This window comes from Talpa europaea (genome assembly GCF_964194135.1).
Source record: "Talpa europaea genome assembly, chromosome: 1".
NCBI classification, from domain to species: Eukaryota; Metazoa; Chordata; class Mammalia; order Eulipotyphla; family Talpidae; genus Talpa; species Talpa europaea.
In genome coordinates this window covers 40783865-40802497 of record NC_140073.1, presented here as the reverse complement: position 1 = coordinate 40802497, position 18633 = coordinate 40783865, and the positions used below count along the sequence as shown (strand labels likewise).

Sequence of the window (18633 nt, the reverse complement as noted above, 5' to 3'; positions counted from 1 at the left end):
TAGCCTGGCCGTGCAATCAGATACTGCCCCGCCTTCAAAGGAAGTGAAGCACCAGTGTCTGCTGCAACCAGAGTGAGCCTTGAAAACATTCCGCCAAATGGAAGAAGCCAGACCCTATTTCATGTGAAATAGCCAAAACTGGCAAACCTAGAGCTGTAGGAAGCAGATGGGTGGCAGCCAGGGGCCTGGGCAGTGGCTCCTTCACAAGTGCAGGGTTCCCGTGGGAATGACGAAAATGCTGCGGGGCCAGACAATGGCGGTGGGTACACAACACTGAGACTCTACCAATGCAGTGAATTTTGCCTTTTAAATGGCTAAAAGAGTAAATTTCATGTTATATGAATTTTACCATAATTAAAAAAAGAGCAGTTTGGGACCAGATCAGACTCCACCAGCAAGGTCTGAAGTCCACTCCACAGACACATGTCACTGTGCCCCCTTCTGACAGATGTCCCCACCCCACACTAGAAGCACCTTTTGGTACAGGGGAAACCCCATTGCCAAGGAGGGCAGGATTCCTGGTGACCAGGCCTGCTTCCTGCTCGTGTGCCTGGGCTGAGGCCTAGCCCCATCACTTCCCCTTCCAGATGCTCCCTACCTCTTGATCCTTGCTCTTGCTATCTGCACAGGGCAGGAAGTCCATTCCTTGTGACCCCCCCCCCCACCTAGAAACATCATTTAAGATCCAGCTGCTATCTTCCTCTTGCAGACATCCTCCACCACAAACTGAGCTGAGCTCCCCAAGGTGTTGCATGGAGACACTGATAAAAGCAGGTATAGGTGCAATCAGGTTTGCTTCTGTGCCCCCAGGAAGCCTTCTGGGAGCTGTATCTGGGTGGGGGGAGGGGGGACCTGGCCTGTTCGTCACTATGTTTCTGGGGCAGCTCCGGTGCCTTGCCCACAGAGAAGATTGCTTATTGAATGTGGCAATGGCTTTGGGAAGATTCTCTCCCCTCCCAGACATTTGCAGACTGGTGACCTTCAAGTCCCTTGATCTCTGGGATTCTGTGCTGCGTGCCTGTATGCATGTCTGTGTGTGCATGAGTGTGTGCCTGTGTGTTTGTGTGTGCATACGTGCATGTGTTTATGTACATGAGCAGGTTGCTACCTGTTATCCCATATCAGTTTTCTGCTCCTGGTGCCTAGCTAACAGAAGCAGAGACTGAGAAAGAAGGAGCCTGCAGCAATCAACTGCAAGCAACTATTTCTGCTCTTGGCCAGGAGTCAGGAGGGCGCTGCCCAGAGAGACTGGGCTTCATCCAGGCTGAATGGACTATCTCTTCCCTTTGGAAATCTAATTAAAAGAGCACAGATGCACAGGTTTTAGCTGAGGTTGCCTAGAGTCCTTCAACTACAGGGCCGAGCAGTGGGCTCTTATTCCATTTTCCTCTACAAACGAGAGGTGCTACTCTTTCTGCTTTTCTGATTATGAAATTAGTCATTTTCTAGGAAGCTTATTTATAGAGTCCACTGCACTCATGCAGCACTGAGCTATTCTGAACATGGCTTGGGCCTGGGAGGCTTAAGGTGTGAAAGCAGCTGTGAGTCACCCATGGGTGCCCTTCTAGAGCTATCTGGATACCTTGGTTATCTTTCTGCACCCAGCCAGGGACCAGCCCTCATGGGCTGCCCTCCAGTGGGGCTGCTCTTTAGGATAAAGAGAGGAAAACTCAGGGTTGAGAGGCTGGGGATATGTGTTCCAATCCCAGTCCCCATGACCACAATTCACCACCTGTGGCAAGTCAGAACCCCCATTCTGTGCCTCAGTTTCCTCCTCTGCAAAATGAGGGGCCTTCTGGATCTGTGATTCTGTGAGCGCTCTGGAAACCACCTGTAGAGGAGGATTCTGAGTGGCTTCACAAAAACCTGCCCCCAACACAGCTCAGGTGATGGTCATGTTTGAGGTTCCTGATGTTTTTTCAAGGTTGGGACAACATCACTTATTCACCAATAGTTTATTTATTGAGCACCTGCTATGAGCCAAATACTGTGTGAGGCTTTGAAATTACAACAGTAAATAAAGCAGAAATAGTGGTCCCTGCCTGCCTATAGCTGATAGGCTAATGACTGAGATAGATGTTAATCAAATAATGGCATAAATTAAAATGAAATTTCAAACTGTGTCAAGTGCTGTGAGTAAAAATTCTGAGAAGTAGAGGTGGGGGAGCTCTCTGGGCAGAGAGAACAGCACAAGCAAAAGCCCAATGAACAAAAGTCTGTCCGGTGCAGCAAGAAAGCAAGGTCAAGAGGAAGAGGGAGCTTTATAAATGGTCAAGAGGTAGGCATCCCAGCCTAGTTTCTAAGGCTCGTGTCTGCAAGTTAGGATTCCAAATCCAGAGACAGTGGCCCTGCTGGAAGGGAGCCCGAGGTATCATCAGGAGTAACTGGAATGAGATCGTTGACAGCTTTGATGACGCGAATCTCTCAGAATCCCTCCTCCGTGGCATCTACACCCGCAGTTTTGAGAAGCCCTCTGCCAGCCAGCAGGGAGCCATTCCCATTATATCAAGGGTTATGATGTGATCACTCAGCCCAACATGGAACTGGGAAAAGGGCCCCTTTTGCCATATAGGCTCTGCGGCAGACTGAGTTGGATCTAAAGGATGCCCAAGCCTCAGTGCTGGCACCCCCTAGGGAATTGGATCAGCTGATAGAGAAGGTTGTCATGGTGGTAGGAGATTACCTAGGTGTCTCCTGCCTCACCTGCATTGGGGGTATACAGGTGCCTGTGCTTAGATACCAAAGCTGCAGTTGATACCCCTGGTCATGTGCTTAATATGTTCATGGAAATACCTGTTTCCCAGGTATATCGAGGTGTTTGTACTACATGAAGCTGATGAAATGTTAAGTCATGGGCTCAAGGACCAGATCCATGACATTCTGAAAGCTCAATAGCAACACCCAGCTGGCTTTGCTGTCAGCTGCAGTGCCTTCCAATATGCTCAGAGTGACCAGGAAGTTGATGAGGGCCCCATTTGGATTCTTGTCGGATAGGAGTTGACCCTGGAGGGTATCCAATGCGGGACAAGAGGAGTGGAAGCTGGACACACCTCGTGGGGGCCTGGTTGATCTCTAGCAACCTTTTTCCAGTTTACTGGTGGAGAAGAGCTAGACCCCAGTGCAGTCCTGGAAAGAGCCCTGATGCTCTAGAAAGAGGGTATTCTGGCTTCAGAAGGAAATAGAACATTTAAAGTGTGTGTGTGTGTGTGTGTGTGTGTGTGCGCACGCACGTGTACTTTTTCTAGCTATTTCTGGAGGAGAGTGTTACACGCCATTTCCCACTGCCCAAAGCACAGGACCCTTACAGGCCTTGGAGGATCTGAACACAGAATGTGTGTTACCTGGCCCCCTCTTCTTGTTCACCCATGGTTCAAACGACAGGAACAAGGAGGCCAGTCAGCACAGTGGTGAGAGCATGAACCTGGAATCCTAAACTCTTATTTCACCTCCAGCTCCTCCCTAATGAATTGTGACCTTGGGGAAGTTACTTAACTTCTCTGAGCCGCTTTAATTCATAGGGCCATGGTGAAGACTCAGGGCGATAAAGTTTGTAAAGTGCTTTGCATGTAACAAGCCTTCCTTCCACAGTAGCGGTGCTGGTGACGATGCTGGCAGTAGCCATGCTGCTGGTGCTGCTTTTATCTGGAGGACTCCTCCAGGATTCTGCTTCTGCTTCTGCAGCCTGACCCCTCTCTAGGTTGGTTTTTTGTTCAGGTCCCCCGATGGGATGGAGTTATGCAAAGGGACATAGTGCAAGAAATGAAGCCTTTTTATCTTTGCTCAGGGTTTTGTCTCAGTCCCAGCTCAACAGCATCACCTCCCTTTTTCATCCTGCTGCAGGAGAGAGAGAGAGAACCACCCTGCTGATGACGCCGAGGGAGGGGCCCTGGACATGTGCTGCAGTGAGAGGCTGCCGGGTGAGTCTTCCCAGCACCCAGGTGCCCCCCGCCCCAGAGCTCCGAATATAGGAGAGAACCCCAATGACACTGGTGCTGGAGTAAAGCCCAGCTAGCCGTGAACACGCATGCGAGGAGTGACTCAGCTAATCTACAGGTCTCATTTAAACAGGGACAGTTCTTCTAACCCCTGCTGGTCTTTCTGACCTTCTATCGTGAGAGCTGCTGTCGGCTCACATGGAGGGCAGAGCAGGCAGCCGAGGGTGGGCAGGAAAGGTAGAGAGAAGGGTGAAGAACTCGAGCGTCGGGCCTCCCTGGTGGTATAGGGGTTAACTCTCAGCGCTGTCATCCTTATAGCCTAAGTTCGATCCCCGGCCAGGGAGCTAACCCACATATGGCACAGCAGATTGCTTCTGTCTTGCCCGCTGCTCTCCTAAGCAGTGTATTTCAGTAAATCCTCCTGCTCTGCTCCCCACTGTCTCTACCATCTTCACCCCAGTTCTCCTCTACAAATAAAAAAAAAAAAAAACACATAAAAACCTCAAGAGTCTGAGCTCAGTGGGGACATGAGCAGTAATGTGTTGCCAAAAACACAAACTAGACTGTGGCATGAACCTAGGCTGGGCAGGCGATGCTGCCTACTTCCCTGGTGAGAGGCCAGAGTCCAGCTGACCACACCCCCGGGAGCCTGGCTGTGGGCACCACGGCCATCACAGGCCCCACAGAGACCTCACCTGCTGCCCATGTCCCTGCTGCCTGTGGAGTGGGGCAGCATGCCCAGTGTAGATCAAATACAGCATTGGAAGAAGTAAAGGGGAGGAGAAGTGTTTAGTAATTTTCTTCTACCTTTTTTTTTTAAAGATTTATTTATTTATTTATACAAGCACTGGGTACAGTCAGAAGCGCGGGAGGGTGAGAGAATTCACCAGAGCCAGAGCAGGGAGCAGAGCAGGCAGAAGGACCGAAGTACACTGCTGAGGGGAGCAGCAGGCGGCAGGAGAGGTCTGCGTGCCATGTGGGACCCTCACTGGCGGCTGGGGATCCAACCGGTGCTGCAGAGGCTGCAGGCAACTTTGCAACCCAGTGCTCAACTGCTGTGCCACCAGGGAGACCCTAATTTTCTTCTTTTTATAATGTTTTTAATTCTTTCTTATAGCAAGTACCCCATTGCAGAAATGTTAGAAAATAAAGACAAGTGAAAGAAAAAGAAAGGAAAAATCACCCTAGTCTTACAATACAGCATACATTTTATATTTCTCCTTCCAAGCCTTTTTGTTATTTAAAAAAAAAAAAGGGCCTTTAGAATTCTAACGAAGTTACAAATCTGTAGTTTATCATAAACCTCATGATTGTTAAGGAGTCTTAGAGTCTTAAGTGACACTATTAACATCAAAATAAAAAAACAACTAGGTATAACGCTAAGGAAATTGTAACAGGGTGGTCCCCAGGAAAGGGGGAGGTTCCAGGTTCCCTGCCCCACCCAAGGGAGGGTGGAGCTGAGCAGGAAGAGGAGAAGCTGAAGAAGAGACTGAGGAAAGAAGCAGGATGGAGCCAGGAGGCGAGCGATCGCGAGCCAGAGAGAGAGCAAGGCCCACGTGTTTGGTTTTTTATATCCAACCTGGCTGCCCAACTCCACCCTCAGGTCCCAGCCACCCTCCCCTTGGTGGTGATGGGATTTGTCTTTCCCAATGTCCTGATGGCTTTAGTCTGGAGTGGGGGTGGAGTCCACAAAGCCTGTATGAGATTATCTCAGGACATCCTTTCCCCCTAACAAAATGACTCTTTAAAATAGCCTTTATTTTATTCACACCAAGCGCAGGTGCCCAGGCTCCAGATGAAGCACCTTGGGCCCCCAGTGAGGGGGTGAGCCCATTGGTGCAGTTCCTGCCTTGTCCAGTAGGGGGTGCCATTGTCCAAAGGACTCTGGAAGGCTTGTGCAGCTCAGGGATGGAAGTCATCTCACAGACACCTTTGTGGGCACCCAACACAGTTAACTTGAAGGAAAGAATTCTCCAAAAGGGTGTGACAGCTGTCTATGAATATCTGGGGGGCTGTCTTTCGGAAGGGGCAGCAGATTCATTCCATGTGTATTTTTAAGAGGATGTCATAAACCCAGTGAAACTAAGGAGAGACTTGTTGGCCTATAGGATGCAGAACTTTCTTTCTTTCTAACTGCAAAAGTGGTCCAGTCAGAAGTTTATCATTCAAGAGGAAGAAAATGAGTGTTCCATCACTGGAGGTATTCAAGTATTGTCTAGCCAGACATTGGAGAGGAAATTTCCACAATGGTGGGAGGTCGAGATGACATCAAAAGTCCCTTTCAACTATTAAACAGTTCTGTGATTCAGATATGAGTCATAGAATTCAGAGATGATTCTACAACCAGGGATGGCACCACTGGCTAGGAAAATATCCGTGGAAAATAGGACATAATGTATAGGAATCCAGATTGTAGCGTGGCATAGAAGAAAGAGCACAGAGTTTGACCTTTGAGTCTGGCTGTTCTGTTTACTGGCTGTGTGTTTATGGGTAAATCACTTAACCTTGCTGGGCCTCTAGCCCTCACTTGTAAATACAAACAACAATATGAATAGTTATTCTCATAACAATATGAACATTTATCCTCACATGGATTAAGCAAATAGAATCGTGCAAGCAGTCATTTAACAAATACTTAGTGAGTGCCTGCTATGTTTCAAGTTTTGTGCTAAGAGCAAGAAATATAGTGGTGACTGTAACAGACATAGTCCTTGCCCTGCTTTGAGTTGCTTCTAGAAAATGGGATGAAGCCACAGCAGAGAGGTTACAGAAATAAACCTGATATGCTGAATTCCACCCTCCAGCCCATTCCTCCCCAAAGGTCAACCACCCCCCATAGAATGGAAGAGGAGCACTGGACATCGCCTCTGGACCTGGCACGTTGCCCTCCTGTGTCAGGCCCTGCTCTAAGTGCTTTTGCACGTTTATCTCCTGTGATCCTCTCCACTGTCCCAGGAAGTCCCTGTCATTTGCTATCCCTGTTTTATAGGGGAGAGGACTGAGGCCCAGGAAGGTTAGGGACTAAGGCCACTTAGCCCATGTTTGGTAGAAAAAGGACTCCATGCAACCTTCCTCCACAGCCTGTGCTCCTGGCCACCACCCAACCCTGCCTCCACTGTCACCAGGCAGTCATCGTCATTGCCCTGTGCACTGAGGCAGGAAGAGCTAAGATGTGTCTGTCCCCAGGGAAGAGTTTGAAGGATCTGGGCGATGTCGCAGTGCATGTCCCCTTCTGTGTCCTTCCTCTGGAAAGCCCTGCCTGCCAGGGCCCAGGCAAGTTAGCTGCCCTGTAGACTTTCGATGCCACCCTGATATGGCATTAAAATTATTTTGCCTGTCCCATCCGAGGGACCCTGAGCTCTTGGAAAGCAAGTACCTCTCTATCTTATCACTGGCTGTTCATGGAACTCCTACATGTGCTGGGGATTCTTGGGAGCACTGGAGATTCAACATGGAACCAGATTAGACAAGTTGCTCCTCCCCCACCTTCGCAGGCCAGTATTATGTACTGGGGAAAAGCAGGGACTCTGGACCCAGGCTTGGACTCCATTTATCATTGGCAATCCCGGGCAAACTCCTTAACCTCTCTGAGCCTCCTATTTACATGGTGGTTAAAATAATATTCATGGTCATGTAGAGCTGTTGGAGGATTGAATGGATTCATCGAGAAAGACCTTAAAACAGTTCCTGCATGTAGCAAGTGCTATAAGGCATTGCTATTAAGGGAAAGAGAGAAAATAACAAAATACACAAGTAAGATATATAGTATGGCAGGAACTGGCCTGCTCTGGGGGAAATGAAAGCCAAGAGGGAAGTGGGAAAAGATCAGGGAGGAAGGTGACATTACAAACAGGGCGATGCTAGAGCCTGAATAGGTATAGACATCTGTCAGTGAAACCCCGGGCCTGAACTGCAGCATGGACGTGAAAGGAGTTGGAAGGATACAGACCAAGAGAAATGAGGTGCTGGATCTTTGGAATGAGCTCCTGAGCACTGAAAGACACTGCGTAATGAGATTGCAGCCCTCCAGCAACCTCTCCTCCTCCCAGCCATCTCCCCCCGGACAAGACGAGGGGCAAGCCGAGTGAGGGCCAGCCGTGACTCAGTCACCTCCACACTCCAGACCAATACTCCAGACCACAGTCACCTCAGCCAGCACTGAGCAGGTCATGCAGGTCATACAGCAGGTGTTGGCTTTGCCAGCGCCCCCGGGCTGCCCACAGCTGCCCTGTGGACAGAACACACACACACACCAGGCTGTCCATGCGTGTGCTTGACACGTGTGTGGTCTCACTTGTCATAGCCTCTTGCACATGGACACACGTGCACATAGCCACATGCAGTCATCCAGGCACGCACCCTGTCTGTCTCACACAGCCCTGCGGGGCACACACCTACCTTTAATCTCACATGCCCACAAATCTTCCTCTTGTACTCAGACTCTCCTAGCTCCTTCCATCCACCCCTCCCTCTAGACATGTTTCTTCAAGATAGACAGACCTGCCTGCTCTCTGTGCCTGCTCTGGGTTCCTTTCTTTTCCAAAACCATGCCCCCTTCTCATAAGTGACACATGCGCGCACACGCGCGCACACGCAGGTAGGCACACTCCTCCCCTCCCTGGCCTATTCCCAGGCTTGGTTCCCAGGTACTGGAGCCAGCACCGGGTGCTGCAGCACTCCATGCACCTGCACATGCACTTGCACATGCACTTGCACACTTACTTTCTCTTTCCCTCATGCACACACTCTTTTTCACATCATCACCCCCTTATCTCCTTTCCCCTTGCTCGTTCACTTGCTTACAGTCACCCAAACACATTTATACATTCAACCTCACACTCCCGCCTCTTCGGTGTGTAGGTGTTCACATTTGCAAGAAACCAGGCAACCCTGCTGACGCTGGGGCCCCCGCTACTTCCCCAACTACTGCTGGTGCAGGCCTGCCTGGGCCCAGCAGCTTCCTCCAGGTACAGGACAGAGGAAGGAGGGAGATAAGGCAAAAGCAGGTGCCAGTAGATGCACTAGCACCAAATGTTACTCGCAGTGTCCCTAAGGAGCAGGCCTGCTCCTCGCATTTGCAGAGACCAAGGCCAGAATGCAAGCAAGGCCCCGGTGGTACTGCACCCCCCTGCTCAGTCCTGCACTGCAGGAGCCCTGTGTGCCGCACGTGGGCACATCAGACTCCATGTCTGTGTCCTGTCCACTGTTTGTCCTAATAGCTGCTCCCTGGCGACCCCTCAAACCTAGAGGTCCCCAACAGAGGCTGTGCCCTCTCAGAAAGGTGTACTATACTGTGCAGGCTTTAACATTTGGCCTGAGAGCTCTGGAGCCATAGGATGGCCTGTAAGGGGGGTGCAGACACACCTCTGGATCTCATGTGCTTCTCGCCCCATGAGGAATGACATGCCAGAGGAGCAGGTGTGCGGGGCCTCGGTGTTTGGATAACACTGCTCTTGGGAACAAGTGCTGGCACAGCCCTCCTACAGCTGGCAGCTGGCTGGACTCATGCCAGTCACCACCACCCTGGGGCTTCCTGATTACCTGGGTCCATGCAAACTTGTGAGTAGACACCAAAGGCCTGAATAGGCCATTGCCCATAAGGTAGCAACAGCTGATCTCTGGTGCCCATGCCCCACTATAAGTCACAGCACCTGAAAGCTGCTCAAGAGGACAATCCTCCATTTCCCTTCAGGGTAGAAACAGTTCTCGAACATTCTGGGAGCTACCTGAACATATGATGAGACTAGAGAGGCTTTACAACTGGTCCAGTCCCCTGCCTCCACCCTTTCAGACAGACAGGCATCCACTGGAGTCCTAAGCTATGCTGAGACAGCTACTGTCATCTTTCTCTGACCAGGCCCAGGCACTCATCACCCCAGTGCTTAGAAAGTTATTTATACCTAAATTATAAAAATCTTTTTTTTTAATCTTTCATTTTTATTTATTATTTTTACATCATAGTTAATTTTTTTTATAGAGGCATGTTTTTTATTTATTTGTTTGTTTGTTTTGTTTATACATGCACTGGGTACAGTCAGAAGCGCGGGAGGGTGAGAGAATTCACCAGAGCCAGAGCGGGGTGCAGAGCAGGCAGAAGGACCGAAGTACACTGCTGAGGGGAGCAGCGGGCGGCAGGAGAGGTCTGCGCGCCATGTGGGACCCTCCTGCGGTGGCCGGGGAGCAGCCGGGGATCGAACCGGCGCCGCAGAGGCCGCGGGCAGCTTCGCAACCCAGCGCTCAACCGCTGCACCACCGGGAAGGCCCTAAATTATAAAAATCTTATCCTTCCACTTAATTTTTAAAATTTCATCCTTTTTTTATATTCTCAGTCTCTGTTTTGTCTAACAACCTCAAAACTTAGTGGCTAAAACAACTCCCATTTTGCTGGTAATTCCAAGGGTTATGCAGGCTTCAGCTGGATGGTTCTTCTGTTCCCTGTGGCACAGTTGTATTCGCCTGGTGCTGGATTGGGATAGCAGATCAAGAAAGATTTTCTTATATGCCTGGCACCTTGATGCTCCCCCATTTGGCCTTTCTTTGCCTGGTCTAAACTGGGCTTCCTCACCACATCTGGTTTCGAGATGCCCAAAATACTTACAGCAACAGATTTCCAAGTAGGCAAAAAAGGAAGTTTCAGGTCTTTTAAGTCATAGCCTTAGAGGTTATGTGGTGTCACTTTACCCACATCACATTTTATTGCTCAAAGCAAGTCACAGGATCAGCCAAGATTTATGGGAAAATAAATGCCACTTTTTGATAGCAGGGGTACAAGAAGGGTGGTCAGCTCTACTCTACCAAATCCTTTTTAAAAGTTGTCACATTCTTCCTAAACTAGCTGCTGCTTCCCCTAAGTCTTCCTTCCCTCGGCTTCTAACCTATGTCCCTTCCTTCCCCAACCCCTTCACTTTCCATGATTTTGGCTACTCACTCTTTGTAGTTTAAATCTTCAGTGAGCACAGCTGTGTGCAGGCCCACCCCTAACAGTTGTAGAACCTAAATGTGTTAGACACTGTCTGTGTCTAAAAAATTAAAAGGTAGAAATCAAACTATCAGATGTTTAAATGAAATATATTCTGTCCCTCTTCCTTGACAAACATTCCTTTGTAAGGAGTTTGAAAGTGAGGTTCAGATTTAGAAGTCTTAGTCATCAGAGTTCTCAAAACATGGAGCCTAAGGAAAGCCAGTCTGTGCTCCGTGACCCCCACCGCTCTGACCATCCTCACAAGGGCCCTCATGCACGTTTTTATGGATGGGCACCCTAGAGCCTGCATCCATGCTCCAAATGCATCTGCTTGGGGTCCCTTCTCAGCCAGCCCATGGGATATGCACAGCAACTCAGTACACCCCTAGACAGCAGTCAGGAAAAGAGGGCCACACAGATCCAGGAACCAGGCTCAGGACTAGTTGGGCAGGGAATTGTGGGATTTGGGGTGCCCAGTACATGGTCTAAAGGGAGCTGTCCCTTTGGCTCCATGGACCGCTCACCTGTGAGGAGAATGCCTGAGTCAGGGCCTCTGTAGAGTGGGAAGCCGTGGGGAGGAGGGGTTCCCTGGGTGTGGGGACAGTACTGAGTGTGTCTGCATTGCCCCGTGTACTGGGCATTGGGTTTCAAGGGTCCAGCCTTAGGCATCACCTTTCATAGATGGGCTGGGCCATGCTTCTCTGCTGCCCTACAGCCCCCTACCCTGGGCACGATCCCATGAACATCTCACCTGCAAAATAGGAAGCGCAGTCTTCTCATGGTGCTTGAATAAGTCTTCATGAGAAGACTTCTCATGAAGTCTTATTCATGGTTTGGTTTGGTTTGGTTTTTTGGTTTCTAATTGTTGGATTCAGAAACCCTGGATGTGAATGAATGTGTGCTCTGTTCCTGTAGACCTTGGACTTTTGCACAATCACTTTACATCTCTAAATTTGGGACATCATACCACATGGAACAAGTGCCATGGAGAGGTAGCCATGTTCTGCGGGCAGCGGGAAGCTGTCACGTTAAATTGAAGCAGGGCCTCAGGTTATTTTAAAGGTGGTAGTGGGTCCTTAGCACTGGGTGGGCCTGCAAGACCCCTGGTTGCACCCTTTGGATTTACAGAAGGTCTCCAGAGCCCACAGAGGCAGTGAGATGCCCAAGGTCTCACTGCCCCTTGGGCCTCTTAACACTTTGCTGCCCCGTTGAGCCTCCCCATCCATGACCATCCTGGAGTGACAGTCTCTGCATGCTTGGGACTTGTCAGAATAACTACCCTGGTGCTCCCTTCCCTGCACCTGGGCTCCCCTTAACCTCAGAGGACACTTACCAAGACCCATCAAAGACACCCAAGCTAGGACCCAACTTCCACTGCCGTGGGAACTCAGGTCTCAGCCCTTCAGCCACCCACAGGAAACTTCCATGCTGAACAAGAAAGAAACCAGAGGGGTAATAGCTGCACCAATCCTGGCTCTGTGCTTACCCTCCAAACCTCAATGTCCTCAGCTATGAAATGGGAGGGTGGAGCAAGATGCCCTTTCAAGTCTGTCCCTCACTCTTGCATTTGTGTGTAAGTCTCAGGCCCTTGGGACCTCTGTACCCATCACCTCAGGGTCTCGCTGTGGGTTCTTTTAGTTCTCATCGTGGGCAGCTGCAAGTGGGGAGGGCTGCACCCTCTGAGTTTCATGAACCCCTTTCACCCTTGTACTCCTAGGCTTCTGCTCCAAGAGGCAGAGAACTGTGCCTTTGTTTGCTGCAACAAAGCTGTTTGCAAGTTCATTGCATATACCATTTCATTATAGCCCATCCAAAGAGTGCTTGTGCTGCGTTTTATTTTGAAAGCTTGTTAGCATTCTGGATTTAATTAACTGGCAGAGACCAAGCTGCCCCAATTCCGCCACCCCCAGTCCATGCCCACTCCATCCACGACCCCAGTTGCGAGCCAACAGCCTCAAAGGCCCTGCCCACATAGGGGCAGAACACCATTGCCCATCCTGGGGCAGGAGCTCAGCTAGCAGAGGAAAGGCAAGTCCTTCCAGTGCCTCTCCCTCACACCCCTCTCCCCTGGCCCCCATTCCTCTCCTTTCTAAATTCTGCTGCTGCTCATTGAGCAGTCATCATGTGCCAGGCAATGGGCTAAGCACTTTGCATGTTTTACCCTTTGGTTTCCTCAGAACCCAAGAGGCAAGCTAGTTTCGCTATTGTCCAGAGAAAAGATTAAGTCACCTCCCCAAGGTCATATGGGTAGAAGATGGCAAAGTCAAGCTTCAAACCTAAGTCTGTGATGCCAGACATTCTGCTGGGGGCCACGGCCAAAAGCTGCCTCCCTGGAAAGGGAGCCCTTGTGCAGACAAGCGGAGTTGCAGGGCAGACTTGTAGGATCCTAGAGAAGGTTCTGTTATGTGGAACTCAGCCCTTCAAGAGCATCCACACAGAATCCTGTTCTTGCTTCTTGACCTCCCCTTCACCAGCCAACAGTATTTGGCATTCCTGCCCCTCACCCTCCCAGCCTCTCTGGACTAAACATCCACTCCTCTGATATTTGGAACTTAGATTGTTTCCATAGCTTGGATGTTGTAAAGAGTTGGAATGCTCACCCTTGCTCTCTTCTCTTTAGCCCTCCCCTCTCTCTGCTCTTTTTGCTCAGTCTTACACTTCCTGTCTCTCTCTGTCTCTCGTCATCTCTCTGTCCTCTCTCAACAAAGCAGCCTTGGTATGGCCAAGTTACTTATTTGGTTCCTGAAGGTTTCCCGAGCAAGTGTCCCGAGAGATCCAGTAGAAGCCACACATACTTTTCTAGTCTAGCCTCAGCAGTCATAAAACATCCCTTCTCCCACATCCCCATCTTTAAGGCATTTGGCCAGTTCAAGGGGAGGAGGCATGGACTCCACCTATTGATGCAAAGAATGCAGAAGTAACAGACAACACATTTGAAGACCACCGAAAGGCCACCACAGAAATTAGGTTACAGAGAGGTTAAACAGCTTGTCCAAGCCATGTAACTCATAAAAAAGTGAATGCCCATGTTCGGTGCCAGAATCCTCTTATGCAAATTGCTTTCCTTTTCCCACACTATCTTGCCTGCCTGCAAAATGCAGAGATGAACAAGACTTGGGCCTGCTTACCCTCCAACAGAAAGCAGGCATGTACCACTACCAGCCCAAGTCCTTGTCATCTTATATTTATCAGTCTTCTTGTTCCCTGATCAACAGGACTGATGAGTTGCAGGTAGGGGGATGTCAGTGCACATTCCCAGAACCCCATACCTACCACCAGTTTGCTGATGCCCAGAAAGGCTAGAATTTTTTTCTTCAGAGGAGACCTGCTGGTCAGTATTAGGATTGAGGCACATACAGCCCAAGGGCATTGAAAAGGTGCTTGCTAAATGTTTGCCAAATAAAAATGCTGTTTGGGAAATCTCTCCTCTCAACACATCCCCTCTTACCTTTAGTTTGTCAGCTGCATACCCACTAAAGGTAACAGAAAATGGGGCCTACCACTCTGGCCTCTCCAGGGAGGATGGAGACCTCAGGGTGCCCATGTGCAGCCAGGACAGCCTCCCATTCTCAAGAGTCCTGGGCAGTGCCAGAGAACATGACGATTGTGATGGCAGAAAAGGCCAGTTGGATCTATTCCTTCTAGACTCTTCTAACCTTTCTCATTTCCACTGGGAGACCTCCCTTGGTTCGGCACTCAGGGCCTAACCAAGCAAAATTTCAACATAGGCCTGGTTGGCCTGCACCACCCCACCCCTTTGTGCATTTCCAGAACTTTCTTTGGAATACCAGAAAGATTATGGATTGTGGAGACCCACAGACCTGAGTTCAGATTCCATCTCTGCTAATTCCTGGCTGTGTGACCCTTAGCAAGGGGCTTCGATTGTAGAATGTGGACAGTGTCATCCCAAGCATGGCTGTGGGTATTGGATAGTGCTTGGCATATTTGCTAATAGTGCTCACAGAGGCAGCTGCCGTCCTGTCTCCACCATGGCTAACTGCTGACCCTCAGCAATCCGCTTCCCCTCTCGTGCCTCAGTTTTCCCATCTGGGAAATTAGCAGTCTAGAACAGATACCCTTTAGGGTCTATCAGGCTCTGACAACCAGTAGTTCTAGAAGCCCAAACAGCCGAATGATGTTCTATTAGTCAGGGCCCCCTGTGACTGTGTGGGCATGATGGGGAGGTCACTCTTGGCCATTTAGGGAAGGGAAGAAAAGCTGAATGGGACAGAACCTCCCTTCTCATAAACAGGAACAGGCTGAGCCAGCCTTCCGCTCCAGTTCCTGTGGGCTGGCAGCCCGGGAGCTCCAAGGATGAGTCACTGACAGGAGCAGCCACGGGTTCTGGAACTCAGGAGGCATCCGCCCCAGGGCACATGGTAGCTGAAGAGTTTAATGGTGGGATTCGGGAGCTAATGACAAGAGAGAGATCACAGAGTTTCTAGGTAAAATCTGAAGGCCATTCGCCTGCAGGCCTTACCCAGGGTCCCTACGGGTTTGGCCTGGGGGACTGGGCTCCTGCATTCCAGTATACTATCCTCCCTTCCCTGCATACCACAGAGCCTTTGAAGGGCCAAGAGCTAAAGATCAGGCACAAAAGCTGCACCAATACCCCCAGGTGCTGCTTAGGGTTCAAGGTTCCCCTATACACAGGGACTCCCTTCCTTCCTCCTTCCCAAGTTCTTCCCATCTCTCCCCATCTCCCTGCCATTGCTACAGTGACCCTTTCCTGAGAAACAATATGCAAAATGGAGAGGGCTTTTAGGAATCTCAAAGACTGGCTTCAAATCTCAGGTCTGCATTTACTTGGGCAAGCCACTTAACCTGGCTCAGCTTGGATTTCCTGGCCTGGAAAATCCCCTTCACCCTGCGCCAGAAGCAAGCTGGTGAGGAGCCCGATGTGAAATCCCTGTCAGCAAGCTGCTGTGAGTCAGGGTTTCATGCGTGGCAGAGCAGCTACCTTGCTGTGAACGATTGAGAAACTAGCCTTTGACACAAGCAGCTGCCTCTCACCGGCAAAACAGGCTGATGATGACAATCCCTACCTCATAGGGCTGCCAAGGGGAGCGCGTGCAGAAGTGCCAGAGGACCCTTGCAGAGCATGCCCAGTGAGGTGGCATTGTCAGCCCTAGAACAAGAGAGTGAGCAGAAGGGTGGGCAGGGCAAGGAGCCGACATCAGCTCTAGGAGGGGGCTGTGGCAGCCAAAGGACAAAGGGGCGCAGGACCATGGTGGGCTGTGCAGGCAGGCAATGTTCACTGCTGTCCCCATAGAACCTAGCCCGGCACCAGGCACATCACATCCCTGGGGCTCAATAAATGTGGGCTAGACTATCACACACGAATGAGCAGAGACCCAGATCAGCCCAATGCCCCATCATCCCCACCTCCAAGTTCACGTTTATCACAGACCTCCCTACTCCAAAAATTAGGCCCTCTTAATCTGAAGTCCATGGATCCCCCCCAAAATTAGATGTGAAATATAATGTATGTTTGAAGTAAAGGATGTTAAGTTTCTGCCCAGAAGATCTGTGAAGGGCAGAGAGCTACCAGTCGCTCCTGGAATGCCTGTCAATTGCATCTTTGTGCCTAACCAACCCTCCCCCACATGCCCTGTGACAGGTGCCCCATGAATTAAAAAAAGACAGCCTCCACCTTTGTCTCTCAGATGTGCTTACAAGGAGGGCCCTACCAGCCTGCTCTTTTTCTTCCACCTCCAGAAAGTGCAAGTGGGTCAGCCTGCGTCTTTCAGACAAAATGACGATTCACCTCTTCAGGGGGCTGGGTGGCTGTTCTCTCCCAGCCCTGCACATTCCCTTTTGATGTGCCAGGTAGCTGTGCCAGGTGGGAGTTGGGCCTTCAACCAGAGAATATTAACGAAATCTTACAGTATATAAACACAAAAAAGTGATCTCTATTTTTAATACTTTTCTCACCACAATTACATGTATGTGTGTGTACATACGCAGGTGTACATACATACATATGTATGCATTTAATGAGGAAATTCAGAATAGGTAAACAATGAAAAAAATTACCTCCACTCTCACCTCCTCCAAAGAACTGTTGTTGTCACCTGAATTCTATTCTTCCCACGTACTAAGCATTTATTGAGCACGTACTATGTGCCTGGCAGTCCCTATGCAGCACACTCACACTACCATGTCATGTTAGCTTCTGATCCTACATCAGGTATTCCCCACTGTTTCATATACACAGTTACACTTTCTTAGTTTTTAAAGCCAAGGGGATCATATTGTTTGGTAACCTTGCCTTTCTCACGCCATACATTCAAAATTTCTTTCCATGTTATTAAATATTCATCTATAGAATCATAACAGCAGCACTGTGGTTCTATTGCAGGCAGGTCCCATGTTTCCCAGATTGGGGTGGGTGTACCCCTGAAGGCAAAGACATGGGATAAATGTAGCATATTTTCCTGAAGCATAAATTTGATTTGAAGCTTTAGGAGGGAGGAAAAAAAGCCATTATTTAATATCAAAATAAGTACAGATACACCTTCACATAGACACAGCACACCTAGGAATTGTAAAGCAAGATCCAAGATGGTGTGAGCTTGCTGTTATTTCCCAGGGACCCATGTCCCCTCTGCAATGAGGGTGGCAGAAACATCTGAAAAACACTGAGCTCTAGTTCAAGGCCCTCTTTTTACAGATGAGGAAACTGAGGCCCACTGCTTGTGTAGTGCAGAGCCACGCCAGCAGACTCCAGGCCCGCGCGTCACCCAGGAACTGCTTTTTCTGAGGTTGAAGGTGGAGACCTTGCCCTCTGCTTCTCGGTAGTGGAAGCTTTTAGCTTCCTGCATGGTCTGTCTCTTTAGCAGCAGCTTTTCCTTTCTTATCTCGCTGCCTGGGATCTGAGCTCTGCCCCTGTGGTTGGTACTGTGGGCAAAGGCACACGCCCCCATAGACTCCAGCCACACTTAGATTTTATACTTGCTGCACTGTTTTGTAAACAGGTATCCGTGGTCTGTTTTCCCCATCAGGATGGCAGTTATGTGTTGTTATTATTATGATCTGGCATTTATTGAGCACCTACTAGATGCAGGCGCCATGCTGATATTTCACCTGTAGTATCTACAGTCTTTAATCACAGCTTTTCAACGTATGTGTGATTATCCCTATTTGTCTGAAAACGAGGGAAAGTTTATCACTTGCCCATCATCATTCACTCGCTGAGTAAATATTCATTGCAGACCTCATGCCAGGGCTTGTGCTAGACGCCGTGAACAGTTATGATGAACCAAACTGATACTGCTCCTGGCCTCATGGGAGAGGGATGATATTCAACAAGGAATTTTACAAACCCTACTAAGTGTAATGGAGCCCAGAGCCCAGCCAAGCACCCAGGTGGGTTCAAACCCACCTCAGTCACTTACTAGCTAGCTGATGTAGGCACCTCATCTGTCTGCACCTCACCTTCCTCTTCTGTAAAATGAGAATAACAAGTAGTGCCGACTTCATGGGGTACTGTGAAGAGTGAATAAGTTGACATATGTTAATCACTCAAAACCAGACTTTGCATATTCCGGGTGTACTGTTGCTGCTGGTGGTATGAAGGAGAGGTTAGGGGGTTCGTACCAGGCAACAAGGCAGAACTTATTTCAGGTGACTTCTGATTGAGTTCTGCAAGGTGCACAGGAGTTAACTTGGCAAAATGGCAAGGGGAACAGCAGGGTGTTGGAGGGGTCTTCCCAGCAGAGGGAATAGCAAGTGCAG

At 49.6% G+C, this 18633-nt stretch overlaps 1 protein-coding gene across 1 annotated transcript in view; it reads left to right on the top strand.

Moving 5' to 3' along the window:
- Positions 1–3892: 3892 nt before the first annotated feature.
- PTPN5 (protein tyrosine phosphatase non-receptor type 5) overlaps positions 3893–18633 on the top strand; it is a gene marked incomplete at both ends in the record, with an annotated part of 28568 nt that continues 13827 nt past the window's right edge. The window contains one exon of the mRNA XM_084255464.1: positions 3893–3917. Within this exon, the coding sequence (XP_084111590.1) occupies positions 3893–3917 (25 nt within the window). The remainder of the gene's footprint in view (positions 3918–18633) is intronic.